This window comes from Argentina anserina, chromosome 4, assembly GCF_933775445.1.
Source record: "Argentina anserina chromosome 4, drPotAnse1.1, whole genome shotgun sequence".
Classification (NCBI taxonomy): Eukaryota; Viridiplantae; Streptophyta; class Magnoliopsida; order Rosales; family Rosaceae; genus Argentina; species Argentina anserina.
Window position 1 is genome coordinate 15,088,675 of NC_065875.1, and position 10,026 is coordinate 15,098,700.

The 10,026-nt window shown below is 38.5% G+C and overlaps 2 protein-coding genes and 1 pseudogene across 4 annotated transcripts; 2 read left to right on the forward strand and 1 right to left on the reverse strand.

The window, feature by feature from the left end:
- Nucleotides 1-330: 330 nt before the first annotated feature.
- LOC126791469 (F-box protein At3g07870-like) lies at nucleotides 331-1,989 on the forward strand (annotated as a pseudogene).
- On the reverse strand, nucleotides 1,953-3,786 carry LOC126791466 (uncharacterized). Of its 2 annotated transcripts, XM_050517922.1 has the most exons (4): nucleotides 3,601-3,786; nucleotides 3,473-3,518; nucleotides 3,263-3,370; nucleotides 1,953-2,032 (listed from the first exon to the last, which is right to left on the reverse strand). In XM_050517922.1, exons 1-3 carry the CDS (start codon nucleotides 3,763-3,765, stop codon nucleotides 3,306-3,308), a joined length of 276 nt encoding a protein of 91 aa, XP_050373879.1. In that variant the 5' UTR covers nucleotides 3,766-3,786; the 3' UTR covers nucleotides 1,953-2,032; nucleotides 3,263-3,305. The 2 variants fall into 2 exon arrangements, with proteins under 2 accessions (XP_050373879.1, XP_050373877.1); XM_050517920.1 differs by lacking the exon at nucleotides 1,953-2,032 and having other exon boundaries at nucleotides 3,184-3,370.
- Nucleotides 3,787-4,997: 1,211 nt separating this feature from the next.
- On the forward strand, nucleotides 4,998-9,372 carry LOC126791456 (putative E3 ubiquitin-protein ligase RF298). Of its 2 annotated transcripts, none has more exons than XM_050517909.1 (3): nucleotides 4,998-5,135; nucleotides 5,721-7,856; nucleotides 8,589-9,372. In XM_050517909.1, exons 2-3 carry the CDS (start codon nucleotides 5,724-5,726, stop codon nucleotides 9,129-9,131), a joined length of 2,676 nt encoding a protein of 891 aa, XP_050373866.1. In that variant the 5' UTR covers nucleotides 4,998-5,135; nucleotides 5,721-5,723; the 3' UTR covers nucleotides 9,132-9,372. The 2 variants fall into 2 exon arrangements, with proteins under 2 accessions (XP_050373866.1, XP_050373867.1); XM_050517910.1 differs by having other exon boundaries at nucleotides 8,529-8,672.
- Nucleotides 9,373-10,026: the final 654 nt, after the last annotated feature.

A 10,026-nucleotide genomic window follows, 5' to 3' on the forward strand; every position in this document is an offset into this window, starting at 1 on the left:
TTGGTATGTAACAGATATATTCATATGGCGAAAAATAAAAAGTTTCGCGGAAATATCGAGAAAATTATAGATATTTTAAGCCTTGTTCGTGGCATAATTATACAAATTTAACCGCCCATCATAGTTTTACATCTACCAGAGTAATTTGTCTCCCGCCCTTTTCACTTTCTAGTTTCTACTCAATTGTTTTGCGCGGTAAAACTTCCCGCAAAAGTGCTTGACTGAAGGCTCAAAATCCCAAATCAGGGTGTCCCCTTATAAAGCACACAGCTTTATCACCTCTCTCCTCCTCTGAAGTTCAATCCCAAGTTGTAGAGAAAACTCCAGAGACCCTCAATGGGCAGAAGGAAAAGAGTAGCAGATGTTTCACCCATCAACAGACAAGAACAAGAAGAATGGCAATCCACAGGACCCTGCAGATTCCAACAGCTTCCACAGGCTCTAGTCATCGACATTCTCTCAAGGCTCTTGGTCAAGCCCCTACTCAACTGCAGGTGTGTATGCAAATCCTGGCTCTCCATTATTTCCGACCCTCATTTTTCCCTCATACGCCTTTCGAAACTACCCATTGGGATACTGATCAAAACCAGACCTGCGAAAAGGATATCGAGGGTGATTGATCATGCCCAAGTTGAAGAATGTCCTGGTTCTCATTTTCACATGGAGAAAATGAGATTTACTACTAAGAATAGCTTACCACCCCTTTCTGAATTTCAGATGATTAACTCATGCAATGGTTTGCTTCTTTGTCTGGGGATGGTCCAAATAGAGCTGGCCCCTTGTATGTGTGCAATCCCATTTTGGGTGAATATATCACTCGTCCAACAACTACTGGGAGGAAATTTAGCTATACCTTTATTGCACTTGGTTATAGTGCGGAAACGAAGGAATACAAGGTGCTGCAAACATGTGGCGACTATGACAATGATGAAGGTGAGGCTCAGATATACACAATTGGTACTGGAATTTGGATCTAGAGTTCGAAAGTTAGGGGAGCGGAAAAAAATCTACCAAAGCTAGTTTTTTTTAACTAATTAATTAAGTCTAATTAAACTTTTGATAAATCACGAGAAATTTAGAGACAATAAATTTCAAATGTCAACATTAAAAGAAAACTAAAGTGAAATAAGCCCATAATTACAATATTCAATCATATGCATAGGAGAGTCTACTTAGAATAATAGAAAAGTTAATAATATTGATGGAATCAAGAAATGAACCAAGAGCGTATATAATTAAGTAATGATTAATACAATGAACTGATTTCCTACTTAGGCTTGGGTTAATTGCTACCCAGCAAAATGAAAAATTTACATGTCCCATAATTTTTTCTCCCAGCAGCAGCTGGGTTTGGTGTCACTTAGATCCGCCTCTGATTCGATGCTGTTCTGCATGGAGCTCTTCACTGGCTTTCCTTTGGTGGAGGAACATTTGAGTTCATATATGCGTTTAACTTTGGATCAGAACAGTTCCGCACACTGACCCCACCCGGTTACTTCAAACCGATTGAGAAGCAATTTAAACAGTGCCTAAAATTGGGAGTGGTAGATGGTTGTCTGTTTCTATGTGTCTATGGTGATGATTCTAGTAAGTTTAACATGTGGCTTATGAAGGAGTATGGTGTCCAGGAGTCTTGGACAAAAACTCTGGTAGTTGAAGGCTTGTATCTGCCAACTGAACTTGACAATGATGTTTATGAACCACTATTGTTTCTGAGGAATGGGGACATCTTGTTGTGCTACAATGACGGAATTGTGGTGTGTTACAACCAAGGAACAAAGCGTCTCAGGGAAACTAAAGTTACTGGTCGCGCTTTCATGCAATTGGTTTACAACCCATGCTTTTATTCACTCCATGATGTTGCAAAAGGCGAGGAGATCAAAAGGTACTAAAATTTTGATAGATATACTTAGATACAATCATACAAGCATAAATGTAGTTGCCCTTCTCTGCCGCAATTTTTTTCTGCTATTTGTTGGTGTAACGGTGTTAAGCTGATTATTCTGTAGACAACCGTATTGCATCTTTACACCTACAGAAATAAGTTGTATCATAAGCTCTAAAAAGTAGGTTTCATCACAAGCATATGAATGCTGAGTACTGAAGAAGCAGTGGTGTGCCATGAGGTATTGCTTGTGTTATGCAGATTTTGTTAAATTTTCTTCTGTTACAATTACTTTATGAGTGAACTCAGGTGGTAACAGAATTCCTCTCCCCGGGTATTAGCTAGCTTATTAGTATATTATGATATTATCCCTTGTCTGTGAGTTTTGCTGAATGCTAGTGTTACAGGGTTATTGAGTTTCAACTAACATTGATGCTATAGACCCACTTCTTAACATTTATAAGGTTCCCAAAGACATAATGAAGCAGCCAATTAGCATGTAATCCAAACAAAGACTTACCAGGCTTGCTCATCTAAGATAAACAACAAATGACAACTTCAGTGCATAATATTTATGGATAGAAGTATGAAATTTTACGAAAATATGCTTGTCACTTGCTACTGCTTAGGCTTTCACCCGAGCTCCTTGCTCAAACTATTGTTTAGCTATAAATTTGTAGATGCAGAAAATGTTCTCTGAGAATGGGATTAAGATATTCAGCCTGATTTTGTGTCTCTGATATGCAGGGTAAGAAACATAAAGAACTCTAAGAAGGAATTTGGTGAAGGGAGTGGTGGCTGTGCCAATTCTGGCATTCCCCAGAAGTCCAAAAAACCCAACTCAGGCTCTGGATTGCCTGCTTAGGAGGGTCTTGCTAGATCCAAATAATCCTGTGAGTTATCATAGTTTAGATCAGCGGTTGCTGGTTTAGTTATTGCTTTTATCACTCTTATCTCATGGTTCTCTGATTCAAGTCATTCAACTTGCAGGGATTGAGATTGTGTCAGCTATATGCAGTGGGCACTCAGGTTTCATCTCAACAATGTTTTGTGTAAATGCCAAAGCAACTCTGCTTCAGTTTCTTACTCTTTTTGTTATTTGGCCCTCTGCTTCTATAGACTAATTGCATGGCTCAACTAGTGAATGTTGATCTTTTTCCCCGACATTTTATGAATATCTAAGTACTTATTTATTTCATGTATTTGACCCAGGGGATTTTCTGCTCATCTCTTTAATATGCAGTTCTATTAACTTACAACCTTCTTGAATGTCTTTCTGCATATGAACATGGAACTGCTCTAAGTAGCAGACATAAATAAGAGTTAACCATTTCATTTATATAGATCCATTTAAACAACAGAATCCAAAAATCATACATGATAAGAAATGTGGGGTAAGCAGCTCATCTTTGCTATGATCTCACTTTCCATTGTCATCATTCTTCTTCTTCTTCCTCTCATTGCATTGCTTCAAGGCTTGAACTTCTGAAGAAAAAACAGTGTTACCCAGTTAATAAGTAACAACATAACATCACCTAAACCCAGAAGAATTAAAACAAGGAAATAGTGAGGGAAGAGAATGCATACCCAACTGACAAGATTTCCAATTCCTATCATTCTTGACAAGGCAATCCTGCAATCCACAAAACCATAGGGGGTTTCAGGGTTTAGGGTATTAGGATTTTAGATTGTAAATTGAAAGTGTAGGACATTACCTGTAAGGCGAGATAGAGAGCAGAACACTCTTTGAGCTGTTTGACGTTCTCATCGTCGTCTTCTACCTCCGAATGGAGAGGCGGTGGTGGCGGCTTTGACTGGTCACTGGGTTTTGGTTCTGCCTGGGTTTCGGGTCGGGTCATTTTGCTGAGTTTCTCTCCCATTTTCCGTATGGGTTCGTTGCAGTTGTTCTGATTCGGACACTCACAATATGACTGTATAAAAGCTATTATTCTTTTTTCTTTTTCAACCAAGAAACGGACTAGTAATAATGGAGTGTTACTCCAATGGTCCGTACCAAATAATATTTTCGGTTTTGGTATTTCAATTTTCTAACTTGTGTTTATTACGAGCTCCAATCTGACGAGCAATCTTATGCTTCTTCGTAGACTTATTGTCTTTTGTCGCATATTTCAATGCATTTTCACAATCTATAAGACAACATTTTTTCATGATAAGGTGCCCTTATAAGTTTAGAACGCTAAATATGAGTTACCACTGTCATCTAGACAGTCTACTTTGGTACTCTTTATCTAAACAACTATTTACATTGTATTGATGCCGGTAGGGAACAAAAATTTATGAGTTGTACAGCAAGTTGTTGTATTGAGATTCTAAGCAAATGGAACTTTAATGATGTAGGGTGCATCATGAAGAGGTAAGGGGCTTAGCCACCAGTTGTTTGGAGTAACTGAGAGTATCGTCTGAAAGATACATAGTGCTGAAAAATTAGAATTAGGGAGAAAAATGTGTTTAGTCAAATAATGATGTTTCACACATAACTTATTAGGTGATTTTTAAATCATAAATGTTAGGAGCTCTTTTTTCCTCATATGGTGAATAGGTATATCGAATTAATGTCATTCATATATCCGTATGATCTACTATATAAATAAGCCGAACATATTAACTTATTTATCAGAAGCGCGCCAAAAATAACTTTTGTGCGCTTCTTGATTTTGCTTGCCGAACACGTTTGTTCTGTTCATTAGTTGTTTTGCTCGGAAAACACGTTCCAAGAACTAAAGGAATGCAAATAATATTTTTCCCTTAGTTTTCTCAATACATGTCACTGAACTGATTAATTACGTCTTTGTATTATTGAAGAGTAACAAAACATTGAATGATTTGTTCACCCTAAACTTTGTTTTTGTTGGATCCCAAATTGCTTAGAACAACTTGTCAAAAGTTCAAAACTCAAAGTTACATGTCAATTTCTGGTAATTAATTTGGAGAAAACTCCATCTATGACCAAGAACAAAAAAAGAAGAATTAGGTGGCAAAAAATGTGCTAACCATGGTTAGTATTGGAAGACATATTAGCTTTAACCATGGTGACTTTGTCTGGCCATTACAAAACCACAAAAACAAAAAAGTAAAAATTAAAATGCCCCCCCACACATCCAAGAGAGCTTGACGTTCTCTGTTTTCTCTCATGTAAGAGAAGAGCCATATAATTAAACCAAGTATAAATTCACTTTCTCATTCCTCTGATCTTCTCAGACTGCTCGTACCTCTGATTTGCTCCAATCGGGTGCGTCTTGATTATCTCTGTCTTCGATTTGATAATCTTGTATCTGTATTGGGGATCTTTGATTGTATCTACTGCTGCTTGCAAGATTTCTGGGATTGGTTTTCTTATTGTCTCTTATTTAATTGGTGATCTAAAGGACTGATTTTTATTAGATTCATATTGAGTTTCACATCGGCAGCTCATAATTAAGATTGTATGTCAAACTGGGTATGTTGAACGTGGATTAGTTATACAGCCTTGTGTTCTGGGCAGTGTTTGGTTTCTGTCTGATTCATGTGTTTTGATCGCTTTTCGTTCCGTGCTGTTGGTTATTGTTGATTTGAATAGTGAGATTTGAAGGTGTGCGGTTCAGTCTTTGTGGAATGACAATGTTTGAATGTGGTTTGTATTGGTTTTTGTTAGATTAGGTAGTAGATGATGTTGAGCTGGATTGTGAATTGTCTCATCAATGTTAGTTTTCGTAGCTTTTCGCTTGATACAGTTTTGTGTGATTGATGAAGTGGTGATATTGTATGGCCATATGGAATGATACATGAGAGTTGAGCATATGAATACAATGAATTGAAAGATAATGTTTCTGTGCAGAAAATGGCGTCGATGGTTGCCAAGGGGAGTAGTTGTACCACTCAACTGTCTCCCTCTATGACTGTTCAAGAAAAGGGTAGTAGAAACAAGAGGAAGTTCCGGGCTGATCCACCTCTAGGGGATGCAAATAAGATTTTGCCTTTACCTCAAACTGAATGTGCAAGTTACGAATTTTCAGCAGAGAAGTTTGAAATCAGCCACCAGAACCATGGACAAACCAGTGTCTGTGATCTGTGTTTTGTGAATCAAGACCATTCTGATGGGTTGAAACTTGACCTTGGGTTGTCTAGCGCTGTTGGTTCATCTGAGGTTGGGCCAAGCCGGCCTAGAAGTGAATCAGAGGCAGATGTGTTTCAAGATGCTGATTGGAGTGATCTCACAGAAACACAGCTTGAGGAACTTGTTCTGAGCAATTTGGGCATGATTTTCAAGAGTGCAATTAAAAAGATTGTTGCTTGTGGTTACTCCGAAGATGTTGCTACAAAGGCTGTTTTGCGGTCTGGTCTTTGTTATGGGTCTAAAGACACTGTGTCTAATATAGTGGATAATACATTAGTTTTTCTTAGGAGTGGCCAAGAAATTGATCCTTCAAGGGAACACTGTTTTGAAGATTTACAGCAGCTAGAGAAGTACATATTGGCGGAGCTGGTCTGTGTTCTTCGCGAGATTAGGCCTTTCTTCAGCACTGGTGATGCAATGTGGTGCTTATTGATATGTGACATGAATGTCTCTCATGCTTGTGCAATGGATGGTGACCCCATAAGCAGTTTCCTCAATGATGGCGTGCCAAATGGAAATTTGCCTATTTCAAATCAACCTCAGCCCAAAGTAGAAGCCAAAAATTCAGAAATGGGCCTTCTGAATGCTGGTAAGCCGATTGCAACAATGTCTGGTTCTCCTAGCTCACAGTCTGAGACTTGCAAACCAAGAAATTTGGGTAACAATGGATTACTACCAGAAAAAGATGGCACAACCGGAAGATCTCCATCTCCTGCTGTAGAGGAAAAAGAGGAAAAGCTTCTGGGAAATAGAAAGGTCCATTCTATTAGTACTAAAAGAGAATACATGCTTCGACAAAAGTCACTTCATTTGGAGAAAAATTACCGTACATATGGATGTAAAGGGTCATCAAGAGCAGGGAAGCTGAGTGGTTTGGGTGGTTTAATTATGGATAAGAAGTTAAAATCTGTGTCAGACTCTACCACTCTTAATTTAAAGAATGCATCTTTAAAAATAAGTAAGGCGATGGGAGTTGATTTGCCTAAAGACAATGGGAACCACATTCTTTCTTCCAGTGTTGGAACTTCTTCTCCTGGAGTTTTCAACGTGGATGCTGAGAATGCTGCTCCAGTTCTGCCTATAAACAGTATCTCATCCATGTTACCTTCTTCGAATACTTCAACTACATTATCGGACCCCATTACTGCAAAAGCATTGCCGCCAGCCAATCCTCCACCTATTTTATTATCTGCTGATACTGAGCTTTCCCTTTCTCTGCCTACAAAACGTAACACTACCCCAGTGCCTGTCACCTTCACTTCTGATAACCCAAACTCTAATTTTGCTGGGATACCTTTTGATAAGTCCATGGGGCAGTGGGTACCCAGAGACAAAAAGGATGAGATGATTTTGAAGTTGGGTCCTAGAGTGCGGGATCTGCAAAATCAGCTGCAAGAGTGGACAGAGTGGGCTAACCAGAAGGTTATGCAGGCTGCACGTAGGCTAGGTAAGGACAAGGCTGAACTGAAGTCATTAAGACAAGAGAAAGAAGAAGTTGATCGGCTGAAGAAAGAGAAACTAACATTGGAGGAGAACACCATGAAGAAACTTGCTGAGATGGACAATGCATTGTGCAAGGCTAGTGGTCAAGTGGAAAAGGCAAATTCTGCAGTAAGGAGGCTTGAGGTGGAAAATGCTGCACTAAGGCAGGAAATGGAGGCTGCCAAGTTACGGGCTGCAGAGTCAGCTGCAAGCTGTCAAGAGGTATCAAAGAGGGAGAAGAAGACACTCATGAAATTTCAGTCATGGGAAAAGCAAAAAACCTTGTTCAGCGAAGAACTGGTGACAGAAAGACGCAAGTTAAAACAGCTTCTACAGGAATTAGAGCAAGCTAAAGATCTCAAGGAACAATTAGAGGTATGATCTAAATAATTTATTTACATGATATCATAGGATTAGATATTACCCATAATAGACTTCCTTTTATATTGGTCTATGAAGTGGGTCAGTAAAGCAACATGTTAACCAATATACGATGCAGGACCAAGAAAATTTGCATTTCCAAGGTATAGACCGGATTGATATATCAGCATTATCATTATTATCCATTATCTTTTAGACCTCAAAAGAGGGCACTGGACTGCTCCTGAAATGGATTTCATAGATGGGGTTCTTAAATACATAAATCTGGTAGTTGCATTGGATATTTACAGTTGAATTCATCCATTTGACTATTTGAGCCTAGCTATGCTTTGTTAGTGTTCCATTTATTCATCTTGTAGGAATGACATTCTACTTTATTTATTGATACTGGGGCATATGATGTGATAAGAGTGTATAGAACTGTCAAACTGATGCTAGCTTGTCATTATCTTCTACTAGCTCCCATATGGGCAGACATGCAAACACACAATTTTCTTACTTAGATTTGTCAATCACACAGTTTTAAGAAATCTGACACTCTGAAAGTTACGACTAAGCTAAGGGTTTGATTCTAGTGATGCATTGTTGGGAATACTTCTGTACAACTCGTTTTATAGAACCTGTAATTTGATGTTGTTGATGAGTTTACAATTGTTTCTTTCGTAGTTACTGTCATAGGTTTTACTTCTGAGCTTCTTCTCACTGAAAGGGGAAAAATTATCACAGGCTAGATGGCATCAAGAGGAGAAATCAAAGGAAGAGCTACGTGAGCAGGCAAGTTCAATAAAAAAAGAAAAGGAACAACTTGAGGTGTCAACAAAATCCAAAGAGGATCAGATCAAACTGAAAGCAGAAAGCAATCTGCAGAAGTACAAAGATGATATTCAGAATCTCAATGAAGAAATCTCCCAGTTGAGACTCAAGAGTGATTCTTCAAAGATTGCAGCCCTTCGGAGGGGTGTAGATGGAAGTTATGCCAGCAGGGTAACAGATGTTGAAAATAGTCTGGATCAGAAGGACTCCCAGATGCCATATATCTCAGAGGTAGCAAAGGATTTGCATGATGACTCTGAGACAGGAGGGGTGAAACGCGACAGGGAATGTGTGATGTGCCTCTCTGAGGAAATGTCTGTGGTCTTCCTCCCATGTGCTCATCAAGTGGTCTGCAGAACTTGCAATGAGCTCCACGAGAAACAGGGTATGAAGGACTGTCCATCGTGCAGGAGCCCCATACAGTGGCGTATTTCTGTACGTTACGCTCGATCTTAACCATCTGAGATGGTATCCAGCTGAGTGTTCTGAATAAAGATTGTGGGACTCCTGTGAATTGAATAATGCTTTTGGATCACTCCTTTTTTAAGTTTTGACAGACAAGTTTGCCTTTGTATTCCAATGTTGATGCCGTTGGTTTGATCATTTTCTCACCAGTTGCTCAACAGACAACAATGTACTAGTTTGCAATCTATACGGGCTATATGTTTATATCCTTAAATTTTGATCCTTTATCACAGATTCAGTTTCAAGTATTTATGAAATAATACAATCTGAATAATATCATTATTTTTGCACATATGATTAAATTAAAATGCGTATAACGGAGACCAAAAACCCAAAAATTCAACAAAAATTGGATGACTGCCATATATGTTGATAAATCATAAATGATAACAAAATAGAAGGTAGGATTCTTCCCATTCCATGGTGACGATAGTCATTTGCGTCCACTGGCGATACACGTGGCATGTAATGCTTGGACTAAAAAAACATAAATTTAATTTTTTTTAATTGTGGCGAAGGAGGGGTGGTGACCCCACTGTAAGCCTTTTTAAGACATAACAGGTTGTCAAGTCATCACTGACATCAGCAGCGTCAACCGTTATAACAGATTTTTCTATCCCTTTTGAGGTAAAATACCTAAAGTGTCCTCGTATTTATTTCTCCTAGAAGATACTGTTTTTGTTGTGGGAATAATTCTTCTCAGATATGGTTGTTGAATTGTGTGCCATATTTTAGGGCTAAATGTAACAAGTCCTCTTGTGAAATTCACTGCAATATTCCGATGAGCATTAAAATATACTGATTATGCATTTTAGAGAAAATGAAATTTTGGAGAAAAATTGTCAAATTTTCACTACAACAGCTTCTTCGTCTCATTCTCTAAAAT

Coding starts and splice junctions, on each gene's coding strand:
- LOC126791466 (XM_050517922.1), bottom strand. CDS start 3,765: ATGGGAGAGAAACTCAGCAAAATGACCCGACCCGAAACCCAGGCAGAA. Junction 3,519..3,600: donor CTCTCTATCTCGCCTTACAG/GTAATGTCCTAC, acceptor TGTGGATTGCAG/GATTGCCTTGTCAAGAATGA. Junction 3,371..3,472: donor TTGGAAATCTTGTCAGTTGG/GTATGCATTCTC, acceptor TTTTTTCTTCAG/AAGTTCAAGCCTTGAAGCAA.
- LOC126791456 (XM_050517909.1), top strand. CDS start 5,724: ATGGCGTCGATGGTTGCCAAGGGGAGTAGTTGTACCACTCAACTGTCT. Junction 7,857..8,588: donor ATCTCAAGGAACAATTAGAG/GTATGATCTAAA, acceptor AAATTATCACAG/GCTAGATGGCATCAAGAGGA.